The sequence below is a fragment of the Meleagris gallopavo genome, chromosome 3, assembly GCF_905368555.1.
Source record: "Meleagris gallopavo chromosome 3, MGAL_WU_HG_1.1, whole genome shotgun sequence".
NCBI classification, from domain to species: domain Eukaryota; kingdom Metazoa; phylum Chordata; class Aves; order Galliformes; family Phasianidae; genus Meleagris; species Meleagris gallopavo.
Genome location: NC_139406.1, coordinates 29,430,339 through 29,444,951, shown reverse-complemented (window position 1 = coordinate 29,444,951; position 14,613 = coordinate 29,430,339). Strand labels below are relative to the sequence as shown.

The 14,613-nt window shown below is 39.4% G+C and overlaps 1 protein-coding gene across 13 annotated transcripts in view; it reads right to left on the bottom strand.

Annotated features, from left to right (window-relative positions):
• The window catches only part of FHOD3 (formin homology 2 domain containing 3), a 369,110-nt gene that overhangs the window by 45,952 nt on the left and 308,545 nt on the right, over window positions 1-14,613 (bottom strand). For all 13 annotated transcript variants that reach the window (XM_085220515.1, XM_085220513.1, XM_010708572.3 and 10 more), the window contains 2 exons: window positions 12,911-13,800; window positions 7,007-7,165 (listed from right to left, as the gene is read on the bottom strand). In XM_085220515.1, coding sequence (XP_085076641.1) covers window positions 7,007-7,165; window positions 12,911-13,800 — 1,049 coding nt within the window. The remainder of the gene's footprint in view (window positions 1-7,006; window positions 7,166-12,910; window positions 13,801-14,613) is intronic.

Sequence of the window (14,613 nt, the reverse complement as noted above, 5' to 3'; positions counted from 1 at the left end):
TTATAAACTGTACAGATTACAGCCACTTTTTTTTTTTTTTTTTTTTTATCTCTAAAGTCCAAAATACTGATAAAAAATGATGCCAGTATTTCCAGTTTCTGCTGCCAGCATGGCTCAAAACATTTATATTTTCCCTTTAATTCCTGGACTTTACATGCTTGCTTACATGTGGCAGCTTCCTTTCCCAAAGGTATTATTTTTTATTTTATAAAATAATAAATGCATTTCAAAATGAAAAAGAGAAGCAAAACCACATAAAGGCATCAGATAAGTGAGGCCTTTGCCCTATTGATCAGTGCCTTATTAAAACAAATCAGTAGGCTTTCAACACAACTTATGTTTATTCATCAGAGGAATGATGTTTTTGCTGTAGCTTTCTATAATGATAAAAGGCTGCTTTGCAGGTAAGGAAAGAATAATAAAACTACCGCCAAAGAGCTACCAGACCTGCCAATTCAAAGTATGGATTTGTGAGACAAAAGACAGTTTTCTGGACAAAGCCAGTCCAGTTCAGGTCCAGAGAAGGGCCACAAAGATGATCAGAGAGCTCGAGCACCTCTCTTACAAAGAGAAGTAAGGCTTGTTTAGCTTAGAGAAGAGAAAGCTCCGAGGAGACCTCACTGTGACTTTCCAGTACTTGAAGGGAGCACATAAGCAGGAGAGGGACCAACTTTTTACACAGTCTGATAGTAATACGACAAGGGGGAATGGCTTTAAACAAAAAGAGAGGAAATTTACGTTAGATGTTAGGAAGAAATTCTTTACTCGGAACATGGTGAGGCACTGGAAAATTGTGATCCTCATCCCTGGAAGTGTTCAAGCCCAGGCTGGATTGGGCCCTGGGCAGCCTGACTTGGTATGTAGTAGCCCTGGCTATGGCAGAAAATTGAAAATGGATGGATTTTAAGGTTCCTTCCAACCTAAGCCATTCCATGTTTTTATGAAAGCCAATTTATTAAATTACCACAACAGTCCCTTATTAGTACCATTAATTCATTTAGCTCCTTGTACAGGGCTGCACCTAAGTGTGGATAACAAGGGATTTTCCTGCTCAGTCAGGCAGAGTACAAGGGTTAAGCAAGCAAATAATGTTAATAAGGGGGAAGCAAGCAATTTTCAGTCTGTTGAACTGGGACTTATTGCTGATCATCTTCATATGCAGGCTTCCATAAATATAAATAGAGAAGCAGTTCTTCCTATTGACATTGCCATTCACATTAAGAGAGAAAAATTGCAGCTTGAATGCTGCAATAAGATGCCCTGGCTCTCACCAATGACTAAAGGAATCATAAATGTTAAAAGACTGGAGCTTCTACTTAATGACAAACAAAAACTTTCAATCAATTCTTATCCCAATGAAAAAAAGAAGAGGAGGAATACCCCTCAGTACTTTTCCTTCCCTTGTCAATAGTTATTTGGAAAATGTTCTGCTCAGAATTGATAGTATTTGTGTTGATGTTCTATCTATCCACCCACAGATGCTAAACTCTGTAACTAAGGTGACAACATCAAAGTAGAGATTTCAACTAGCTGCTTTACAACGTTTCTCAGCACTCAGCCAGTATCATTTTAAAAAGTTCACAGAAGAGAGACTGAGCCTTAAGCTCACAAAAAGATTTTTTTTTTTTTCTCAAGGAGGACTTTTGAAAAAATATCTCTTAAACAATAACAAGAAGCTAACGCTTCTCTGAGTAAACCAGGAAAAATTACAAATAGGATCACAGGAACATCCCTACATGGTGAGTTTAGCAGTAGCCATGTGATGGATGTAAAAATGCTTCTCATGCATTTTTGAAGGCTAACACTTCAGCAGTATTCTCAATTGCCTCCTACAAATAACTAGGGCTTTTGGCAGCTACCCAGGGATCCCACAAGTATTTTGTGGTGGTGCAGGGCCCATACTCCAGAGATTTTGCATTGCTTTTGGGCATTTCTAAATGGGCAACGAAACAGTAAGCTTTACTTCCAAAGGGACTCTCCTCCTCCTCGTGCTTCATGCAAGCACCATGAGCCAGATGGAGCTGATAAAAATCTGAACCCAAATACTGCGAGTCTGCTGGGCTGTACATTGCAGTATGTGAAAAAGGGAATGCCAAGCAAAAGAGCCTGTACATATAGTTCCAGATGACAAGAATTATTCCTGCTGCTGCAAGCATTGCCTTGACAGCATCAGAGCTGTATCCATGTGCTGGCAGGACTCATACCATCTGCAGTGCAACCACCCCCACAGCAGCTATTTACTCCCCAGAGCTTTTAGTCTGTTCAGGCAAACAATTCTTACCCTGCTGGTTGGCATCCTTGGTGTGATCCTGAGCAAGTAGGAACACGCTCTTATTTCTGATTTCCACTCTATGACTAACTTGAACCATTTGTTCAGTTCCAAAAACACCTGCCAGTTTCTTATTATTTTTCTTACCATTTTTTTAAACATCACTGACAATAAAAAGAGAATAAAAACTCAATAGGGAAGAAGTTACTGGCACCTAATATGACCATTAAATCATAAATACATTTGAATCCAATGATCAGTTCATAATGCTCTCCCCAGCATGATAGTCTCCTGGCAGGTTAAAAGAAGACTGGTTATCGGCAAACCCTACACTCATATCCTCCCATAACATGACACAACATTGTATCACACACATATTTCATCTGCAGGCACTCTCATAAAAATTGCTTGGGTCAAAGACTAAAATTCTGAGGAAAAACAGTACACAAATCTTTATATGAAGAAAAAAAAAAGGAGGGGGAGGGGGGATCTCATTCACTTTAGATCATCAATCCTAATTATTTTTCTCCTTGAACTTTTAGTGAAAGGATCAAACTAGCTATTTCCCGGACTCTGCCCTCCTATTGTACGATTTCCAAAAACTTCTCAGAGGAAGGCCTTACAAGGCTCTGAGGGTGAAAGCCATGGAAGGCTCAGGCCTTTCTCCCTCAGGCGTTCAGGAGGAAGTGGGCACCTCAGAGGGGGTTCAGAGCACAAGCTGCCTGCAATCATTAGGAAGACAGACTCACATTTTGCTGAAGGGAAAAAAAAAAAAAGGGCTGTGAGGAAGTACCTAATCAGAAACTGTTAACAGCCTCTCCAGAAATGAGGTGCTTAAGTTATCTTTTCCAACAGTTATGGGGCTTCTCATTGTTGATGAGGTTGCAAGAGTAGCTCAATGTTCACATGTGATTTTAGTCAAACAGTAACCTAAAAAAATTAGGAAATGAAATATCTGGTTGTTATTGTGCCCTAAGCTTTTTGTGGCTAAAGGCCCATCTGTTCATAAGCTACATAACCAAATACACGTTATCTGATATTTGACAAGTCTCAACAATAGATTCAGATTCAAAAAAGCTCTCATCTTCATTTTTTCAGGCATCTACTAATGAGACACATCAGTGTTTTATATTCATCATTGATTATATTCTATACTCATTACCTGGAGAAAACAAATGTATATGTGTACAAAGGAATAGAATAGAAAATCTAAAAGAATGTGGAGCTCATGACACCATAGTAAATGAGGCTTCCTACACTAATTTTTATATGAACTTTTTAAAAAAAGGATCCACTTCAGAAAAGGGACTATATCTAAAATGCTTTACAATGATCTCTATAAATCAGAAACTGACAGCCATGGTTTTTGTCAGATTGCTCCACTTCTTCAGCTCTCTAATGAAATACATCAACATGCAATTGCTGTTCACAGAAGCCATAGAAAGTATTTTTGTTTTCTCCAAGGAGTGAAAGGGTAGCTTTTTTCCCATTAAAAAAAGCCTGAAACTTGTTAAGGCAGTGATATGCAGACTGCTAGAGTACAGCCAACAAAGTACTGTTTATTCAATTCTGTGTTCTGTCCAGACTTGTGAAAAAAGGCGTTTTTCCAGGTCAAGCAAGCTAGCATAGTTTGAAATACCCCACCAGTCTTTCACAAAGTATTAGCTAACCCAATTGGAAACTGCAAAAGCCAACATACTGAGGTGGCAACTATTAGAACAAATTTAAATACTTTGATCATTTCTGAAAACCAACTTTTGTGGATTTTGTTTGTTTATAAATGTCACCATCTGCCTTTGTAACAGTAAGCTCTCATTTCTTATCTCTTTTTACATCTCAGGGCTATGTAATCATTCCAAACACATGGCCTTCAAAATACTTAACTGCTTGGTTATAGAGGACTTAGCTTTTTCATTTCAAGTTTTACTAAAAGCACTGCCCATCCATGTAATACACAGTATCACAAAGCTACATTGGAAAAAACAAGGCATACAATCTTAATTTCCTCACAGCATTACCCCCATTTTACTTGGCTAAATTAATTATATTGTTTGGTATAATTTGATTTTTAGTCTCGTTCCCTGAGTAGCACATAGACCTACTTGCTCCCTTTACTGAAGACAACAGCAAGGACTGGTCTGGTGGACTATTCTTGAAGTAAAATTACATGCCAGGATTTTAAACTTGCCTTTTTGCTTAACTCTGAGGGAGCCTTCGTCCATGCTAAGCAGGCAGTTCTTTGTTTGCAGCTGAGTTCCAAGTTGTTTGAACACAATGGATGCCAAGTTTTCAAAGAAAGGAAAGCACAACCACTTTGGCAAATGTAAGATGGCAAAACAAAATTGTTTAGCTGGATTGACATGTGCTCATAGACACACATTGTGCCTTCCTTTGAAAGCATGTTTCCCTACAGTGCCTCCTCTGCGTACTGAACTGACTACATCTGTCTTTCTAAGACCACATCTCCATTATCAGGGATACCTAAGCACTTCAAACACATGGTCTAAAATACGAAACATCTAAAATATACATCTTCTGTTCCTTTCAAACTAACTCTAATACTAAAGTCAATGAACAGATAAAAACGGGAAAAGAGGTTAACAAAGTTAATCCACACTGTTGGTCAAAGGAGCAGTACAGGAAACTGCGAAGGGCACTACTGAGAACAGCAGGATTCAAGATGATGCAATTCTGTGCCTCTTCTTGTACCTCTTGTCTAAATCTACATAGCTCAATCCAGCTCTCTATTTTGCTACATGTCTCTCTGACTCTGCAACGATGTGCTATAAGAAAAATCTGTAAATTGTGCGGAATGGAATCTGAATTCATTGTGCCATTTAACTTGACAAACCATAAATCAAAATGGAACTCCGCATTTACAAGAAAATTTTTTTTTTCCTCCATGAACACCAACCTTCCCAACTAATGAAGGCTTCATCCCTCAACACAGAAAGTATCCGGAGTCAGGTCTATTTATCCTTTCTCTCAGTTTTAAATACCTAAATGATCACATCAGGATTACTCACATCCTTCAGCTTCAAGCTGTGGACACTCAGAACACTCAGAAATTCTATTTTCTTTAGCACTGGGCAGGTATATTAACAATGCAGCATTTTCTGGTTTCTGAAATCTTATATTTAAAGCTGCATGCATTTATTATATATATTTTAAATTAAATTACGGGTTTCTGGCAGCTAATGAAAAGGCTACCCAAATAAGGGCATGGTGGTACAAGGCACTCCCAATTGTGGACACTGCAGGTGGTTGGCAGATGGGCACATCAGCTACAAATGGTGGCATTGGGAGGTGAGCAGAGCAGCTGAGCTTCTGTTGAGCAAACCAAGTAAGGTAGCAATTCAAAGGATGATGCTCTATCAGCCTTTTTATGCAGGACTTTCTTTGTATATACTTTCTGCAAATTGAGGTCTTGGTGGTATGAGAGTTGGATTTGGCTGGAGGGATGCTTCTTTCTGATCTGGAACATTCAGTACTGCAAAGTATAGTGGTGGACACATGGAGTTGGGCATGTAACTGGCCACTGTGAAACTCGTGGTAGCCATAATTGCCCCAAAGATCGAAATCTAACCGACTGGGATAAAAAGCAACTTTTGTTGATCACGAAAATCAATTTTTAAGTCTGGTTTATCACCTACAAAATATCAGTAAGGTAGGCATACAGCAAATAATGTAGCTTTGAGAAGAAATCATATTCTAGTAGGAATGTAACAGGCCACGCCTTCTAGTTAGGATAATATTTGGTCTTAAGTATTTCTTTTGTATGAAACTGTTGGCAGCTCCACTTCCATTCTATCCAGCTTTTATCATTTTCTTCTGTAGTTAGCACAGAGAAGGTATAAAGGGGGCCAAACCACTAAAAGGTAACTATGAACCAATACAAGACCTATGCACTTCAACCACTGGTTGAAATTTGCAGTTGTGCAGATTACTCATATTAGATGATACAGGCTTATTAAAAAAAATATTTGAAATGAATACAACCACAACAAAATAAAATGCAAAACAACAAACAAAGGGGAGCAGCAGGCTTCTTTTACACTCCACAGAAGAAAAATATTTTGATAAAAGAATAATGAGCAGACCTCATCCTGGATCTTGGTAAGAATATCTGCTAAGTCTAACATGTAACGGTAAAAATTACATCATCTTTATACCAACTGCTTTTCCTCAAACAACAGTAATATCGAAATGCTATTTTGAGCAGAACTAGTCACTGTATTTGTTTTCCATTAGATACATAATCTAGAATGATTCCAACAGCTAGCTGGGCATGAACTTTACTAAACTGCACTGGTTGCATCAGCTTTAGAAAATCACTGTCTATTCTTTGCTGCTTAATGAGTGCTCAGCATCAGATACCTTTTCAATGTATGCATGCAGAATCAGCTCTGTTTACAAGTTTAATAGCTTTAATAAAGATAATAAGAAACTGAGCTTCAGAATAATGGGCAATCCTCTGAAAATCTCAATAGGAATTAACACAATTGTTATTCAAGCTTAGATACAAACAAAGCAGAGAAATCCGCATTTACCATTCCCAACTTCAAGTGGCCAATATCTGCTTAAGTACACTGCACTGATTTAACAAGACTCGGCTCCGTAATGATGTAATATATAATCTTTTCTCTCTTCCATTAACTATTTGGCCCATACCATATGTAATACTGAATACAATAAAACATCAAAAACACAGACGTGAAGACACTGACTGCTCCTTACCTCTATTCCTTCCTTGTTTAAGGCATATTCATCGAAATTCAGAATAGCAGTCTTGATAGTTCGTGGAGGGGGTAGCACAGTCAAGCCAATATTAATAGCATTGCTTCGTTTTGAGTCCAATACAATGATCTCCTGTCGCTTCCCATCTGCAGCAGTTTTCTTGATCAAGAAGAGAACAAGAAGAAAATTACCCCTCCAGTCTGTTTGTTAAAGTCACTCCTTTCACCAAAGACTCCCCCTGTGCAAGGATGCTGACAGTGAGTGCAAATCCTTTTTAACCACTAATAAAAGCTGACTCAGATACCGACCAAAGAAGACGAGCACAAGACACACAGGTTATCAGCCTTGGGAAACAGCCAGCCTGACAAAGGCCAGAGGCTGTCCCATGAGCTAAGGGTTCTCCCTGTGCTTTGGGAACTGCTGGAGCCTGGGGATGCCCAGGGCAGGGCTGCCTGAAGGGCTCCAGGCCTCTGGGGCTGCATGAACCTGGAGCAGCCACTGAACCTCTGACACCCAGGTGGCCCAGCTGGGGCAGGGTGGTTTCTGCTGACTTGCAGAGCCTCTCCACATGGGACACAAGATAAGGAGCTGGAGAGGCCTTCGTGGAGACATCAGGGTGCCTGCTCTCCCTCTGGCACAAGGAAGAATATTCTACCTTACAGCTTATGGTATTTCAGGCTTACCTCCAGTAAAAATGACAGTATTTTAAATGACAGCAAGGACAAAAACCCAAAGAACTAATAACAAGCATTACACTTCATTCTTGAAATTAATGTGATTTTTTTTCCTCCCTGTCCCTATTCTTCTAATGATAAAACACATACTCACTATGCACAGTGACTTACAAACCATTTATGACAAAACACAGTGCTGAATGTTGTCTTTACTTTCGTGTCACAGCACACCTTTTAATCTCTCATCGCACTGTGCAAAAAGGTGCCTCTTTGGCAACTGAATATATCATGTGTCAAGTTGCTACAAGGGGTCTGCTCATAGTATATGAGGGTATTGAGAGAGAGAGAGGATGAGAGCATACTGCACAATCCACCTTCTTACATAATTTTTCCTCTCCCTCAACACACACAGTTTGGAAGCAAGTGTTCTGTTCTCTCCCTTCCTTTCCTCTATGAGAGATGGGTTGAGGGATGCTGCCAAGCACTGCAATGTAGGGAAAAGACCAGCACAGTGAAGCAAGCAAGTACAGACATGTTTCAGCACAGCACAGATGGCAGAGATGTGACCATGCAATGGGATGTTACTGCTTTAAAAAAAAAAAACATATAAAGAAATGGCACTTTTAGAACAAACAGGATAAATTTTAGGAGAGCTGTGATGACATTTTATTCTGCTAGAACTCTTCTTCTGTCAACAGCTTAAAAGCATCTCTGAGCCCTCCTTGAACCTTTCCTTTTTTAAGTATAAGACCTCTTTCTCTAAGCAAGCTGACTGAGTGATCTGAGATAGCACTTTTCCTTTAAAGCAGTCGTTTTTACTTTCTGGGCCATTAATTGCTTTCTTGGGACCACACTTAGTGGCCAAGACCACATAAAAACAAGTGGTGTTCACCACAGCCTGCTTCCTCTTAGTCTGTACTGCGCTCCTCTGTATTTACACCGCCATTTTTGCAGCACAGAATCACTCTGAAGAATCCTTGCAGAAGGGAAGAGGCTGGGGGAAAGGAGTTAAATTTAGGCTTCTCACATGCGGTATGGGTAAGTAAGCCACAGATCTGCAGCTCTGTGTTTAGGTTCCTAAGTTTGTCAAGAGAGACATATTAATTTGTGGGACATCTCATGCCAACTGCTGGGATGACTGCGATCCCTCCTCAGCAATGAGTTAGGAGAGACAGATGAGCTCTACTGGGGACATAAGCAGGAGAGGTATTTTCCAGAGCTACAGCTGCATGTTGAGTATGAAAATCTGGAGTAATTCTTTACAAAAACAGTGGCAGATGAGATTTTATATCCCTTCTAGGGATGAAGGCTAGGTTACAAAGAAATCCCTTCAGAATGAACAAAAGGATGAAGAAAAGAAAAAAGATTTTACTACTTCGAACTTTATTATCCTAATACTAGGAAAAGAATTCTTTTGGTCTGCAATTAAATCACACAGATGTAAGTGCCTAAGTACTACAACGAGTTACAGCTACCAATTTCTGCTGTAATATTAAGTGATTTCAGAATGTGTTTTATTAGTTCATTAGTGCACTTGATTTCACATCTCAAAGTGCCAATACATAGCCTTGAGCTGCTGGTTACTGTATTATGGAATATAAATCAGGTGGTGGAATCATTCCTACAACGTACCAAGAACTGCAGCGAATTTAGACTTTTATAAGAGCTAACTGGCCAGATGCTGTTGCCTTTTACTGAAGGCCTGGCAGACAAGATAGGTTATTCAAAAACACCAGCAGTCTCACAGAAGGTGACCTTTGGTTTGGTGAGCATGTAGTCGAAAAACTATCTATCTGCTTTAATTAAGCATACATAAGAATTTCTATCACTTTTTCAGTGCTCAATTTTATATAAGAGCATCAAGATAGAAATATCTCTTCTGTTTAAACTTGTAGAACTATGTGCATAGTAGTACAGAAAAACTTGGGAAATCCCTTAATAACAAGATGGCAATTTATTTTTGTTTCTATCTTAACTAGCAAGGATTTAACACTGGGGATTTGAAAAGGAATTATTCAGCTGCCACTTACTTTGCTAAAGATATCAAACAGATTATCTTTTTCAGAAATGTTGTTCCACATTTATGACAAGACTTAGCATTTATTCACCTTACAACAACTATTTTTACTAAGAGTATGTATCTAAGCAAATACACACATGCATATGTGAAAATAAGTTCTTTAATTTTTCACTCCTGCTTGCTTTTGTGCCTGTGGGCACATGATGATGATGACTGATACTCCCACTGGGTATAGATGAATCAACAAAATAATACTTTTCAATGACTTGCAGAACCACACAGATTTCAGAAGGGTTGGGCAGTAACTTTTGATTCAGTAGTGTATGCAACTACTGAATTTCTTGTCACAGAAAAATTAACACTTTGATGTACTTTGCCAAAATACCTGCTTTGTTTGGCAGTATGTGAAGGAAAGAAATTCTAGGCTTTTTTGGAGGGGTACCTGATCACTCCTTCTGTCCACTAATAAAATGTTGTGGTCGTCCAATTCAGAAAATAGGCATTCTGCAATAAAAAACTGCTCCACCAACTATAATCAATGTACATACTGCCCAAAGCAGAATACATTTTCCTAAAATCAAGAACCACCTCTCTATCTTAAATTCCTCTATTATATCCTACAATTTAAAATCCATTTTATTTTATTGCAGTCTATTGTGTTTAATGAAAAACTTCTCATAAGCCAGGAAGTAGCTGTTTATAGCTGTGTGTTGTGGAAATCACAGTGAAGGATTAGAAACTGGAGTAAAATTGGTTACAGCTGGATAAAATCATACGCACAGGAGAGAGCCAAAGACCCCCAACCCCCACTCCAACACGCTCTGGCTTTGCTTCTCTTATCCTTCTGGACTATTCCTTTTCCATGCACCTGCTTGCATCTACTGCTATGAAATCTGGAGGTCTGACTTTTGATTTGTTGCTCAGTGCTCTTTTTTTTTTTTTTTTTTTTTTTTTTTAGCTGAACCAACTGAGCTGTGAGTCAGACTTTACAATATTATAGAATAAACCTGTTTTGGATTGCAGCCATTGGACATGAGAAACTAGACACAACGGGGAATGTACTTCCTGGAAATAAACCAAGGAGTCTGGAAAAAGCGAGAGTTATCCTAATTTGAGTGCAATCTTCATACCAAACCTCAAGTCCTCTATGGATTCAGCGGTCTGCTTAATTATTCCCACTCTCACTTGATCTACGGACCATCTCATGCCCTGCAAGATTTGCTGGTATTCACCAAAAATACGCAAGACTCTCAGAAGCTGGTGTGGAGCTTCAGTATGATAATTTTCAGTCATTATTGTTTTCTGTACCGAGACAATGATATGCTATGTCTGTGTTACAGGATGGGATGGAAAGCAAGCCAAAAGTATAATGTCTCACGCAGAGAGCAGTATTAGTGTCCAAGAGGAAAGCAGTCACCTAAATCATTCCTCAGACTTGCACTGATTTCAAAGAAACTTGCTCACTCATCTTTCAGTTAGGAGCCAAAAGCTGTGCCAAAACATCAGGCAGCCCAGGCAGGTTTGGGAAGAATGCATATGGCGGGGGGGAATGCCCAGAAGTTGTTTGGGAACGTAACTGACAAACGACTGGAGAAGTAAACAAGTCCACAGTCCAACAATTCAACGTTTTATCAAAATTCAGGTGAGAATAGAATCTAAGAATCGACCAGACAAATCCATTAAAATATTGGCATTTAGCACACAACTAAAGTTTGGAAAAGGCAAATATGTCATAATTCCACATTAAATTCAAGGAATTAAATGCTTCATCGATCTAAGAAAACGTTCTCATTCTTTCCATCTATGAACCATCTGTGGCAGATTTGTATTTACAGAGAGAGAGATGAGAAGTAACACGCTACCATGTCACCAACATTCCTTCCTCACCAGAAAAGGAATGAGAGAAAGAAATGAATCTCAATATCTGCCAAATGAACTATCAGCTGAATTTGTTCTTAAGGTGCTATGCCACACATTTTGAAGTTATAAGCAATGCATATACGAAAATTGTTTTTGCATCACAAAAAGTTCAATTTAGAACAGTGATATATAAGATGTAGGTGAGTCATATATTCATGCTCCTATTCTTTGCCACGTACTTAAAGAGGCGCTAGATTGGTCAAATGGTGGTCGGAAAATTTTGAGTTAATAATTTGGGCAAGGAACATGAGACTGGGTAGCCTCACCACATTAAGAAAAGCCAATAATACTTACGACACATGAAATACAACTTTAGTTAGCCAAGGAGAGATTAAATATTCAAGTTATTTTTATGTCACTATAAAATATACAAGCAAGTTATTTATTTATTTTAACAAAGAGAGATGGGTGTATTTCACTAGCATTTTAACTGAAGAGGAAAGTCGTTTTCCTGATATTAACTGCTCTGATTAAAAGTGAGTTTATGAAGCCATGAAAAACAAATGTTTCAACTGAAAACTAATTCCTACTGAATGTAAATATAAGGGACTTTTTTGTGTTGTCAAGTTCAACGTTAAACAGCCGTGAAAACAGCTTTCATGAATTTATTTCGTAACAATGGTCCTAAGTATCAGGAGATCCTAGCTGTTGAGATATTTCCTGCACCAGCTTCTGTCCTAAAATTTGGATAGCCCTACTGTCCAAATTAAGGATTTTAAATGTGCCTGTTTACCACTATTTTTTAATAAAATAGTAAAATCCCCCTTCCTCACAAAATCCTGCAGAGGTTAACTGTAAACTTGGTCTAGCTTATAAAGCAATCCTGCACAATAAAGTACATGAGTGGGCATTTTGCTGCAGAACAAATCTGATACTCTAAACTTTCTATGCAATGATTAGGAAAATATTACCAACTGAAGAACTGTCAAATACGGATATGAATCATCATGCTCTGACCTTTAGATAAATGTAACAGAAAATACTTCATATTCAAATACCTGGTTTGGCACTAACCTGCAACTGCATCAATGTATAGTTTGTTGGTATTCCCCACCTGAAGTGATATCCCTGAACTGATAAACCTGAGACACGAGGACAGGCTTGGCACCGACACCACTGTGTCTCATTTCCTAGTTTCAGGTTATGGAATATCTTCTGTCATAGACCAAGCTATAAACACATCCCGTAATTTCCACTGTTTTCATATAAACAGCATAAATCATCTACATCTAAGTCAAAATGAATACCAATACAATAGCAAAATAAGAGTGAGCTGAATATGAGCTGTACCTTTGTGACAGGCAGTTCCTTGGACTTCGACTCAAAGAGATGCTCCAGTTTGGAAGTGTCCACCTTAATGGGTTCCAGTTTCGACCACAGGAATTCTCTGCAGCGTTTGTTGTTTTTACACTGCCACTCAAATGGCCGTACCTCGTTCCAAAACAGACGGATGGTTTTCTTCTTCTTTATAAATGCTGGCTGACCCCTAGAAACCTGGGGTGACCCTAAACCCTGAGGAGTGCTGAACAGCGGAGGAGGAGCCAATAAATTAGCAGAGGGTGGAGGTGGAGGCGGACATCCAAACAGTGGGGGAGGTGGTGGAGGAGGCAAACCCAGGAAAGAAGGTGGAGGTGGAGGAGGGGGAACAAGGGAGTCCCCAGGACCCATATCCATGTCCAACACATCTACATCATCCTCCTCCCCCAAGTCTGTAAAATCCATGTCTTTGATTTTAAGTTCTCTAGGATTAGCCATGAGTTGATCCCAAATGTAGTCAGATTCCTTCTTTGGCTGCGATGGTGTTTTCTCAGGGACCTGTTCACTGATTTCATCTTCAGGCAAGGCTGTCCCCTTGGCCAACTCACCACTGTTGAATTTTTCCGCAAAGGCTTTCACGCTGCCTTGGTTGTCCAGGTTTCCAATCTCCATCTTTTTGACACTTTCATCTTTGGCCTGCTTTGTGGCCTGAAGGATAGAGATCCTACTGGCTAGACTAGTGAGGGACTCCTCGCTTTCCTCCGTCTCCTTCTTTTCCTCCTTCGCCTCCAGCTCCTTCTCCTCTTCATCCTTGGGCTTTTTGTTATGCGCATACAGCATGTCCAGCATAAACCGCTTGTTGTTGAGGATGTTGCTGCACTGCTCATTCACGCCAGCATCCTGAATGGTCTGGGACCATGGACCTGCAATCACACACACACAGATGAGAAAAGTCAAGAGAAGGGAGCCGGAGCATCAAGAATGCTCCCCACCACAAGAAAAATGTTTTAGAGTTGCATGCACAACTACTCTGAAACTGAGTAAGCAACAGGTTCGGAAATGTTGCTATTAGTGACAGTGCTGATATATGACTCAATCCCAGTGCGTTGGGAGTACTTCTCAAAGAAGGAACACGAGCAGAAAATAATCTATTTAGCTCAGGATTTTGAGATTTTGGGCTTCTTCTGAAATCTGTCAGATTTAATTTTGTACTTCCTATCCCAGATCATTTTACACAGTACATAAATGCTCTGAATATTTTGTAATCAAAAGTGGAGTTTAAATATTGTGACCATGTCACAAGACAGGTTGCTATAATACTTCTGATCAAACCATAAACTGGAAGGCAAACTTCCTCAAGAGAGGAAGTTTATCTGCCTGACTTCAAGGTCAAGATGTAACTGCCCTTCTCTGACCGCTAGGGGAGGACAGCTTTCACATCTGGGTGCACTTTGGACCTCTTGGCTGGTGCCTGGGCTGTTTTCATGACAAGGGCTACTTGAATCACAGAACTGACTGCACACCCAGGGTACAGCTCTCAGGGCAACTTTGTGAGTAGAATCATAAAAGCAAGATTTTCAAAGTTACTTTTAGGAATACATGCACCTAAATAAAGTCTTCTAGTGATTTCTGAAAATTTTCTCATGTTATCCTCCTGTAGCATACGACTGAATTGAAAATGTAATAGCCTTCTTCCCACATCACAGCCATTTAGAATCTCACTGTAATGAAGCTTT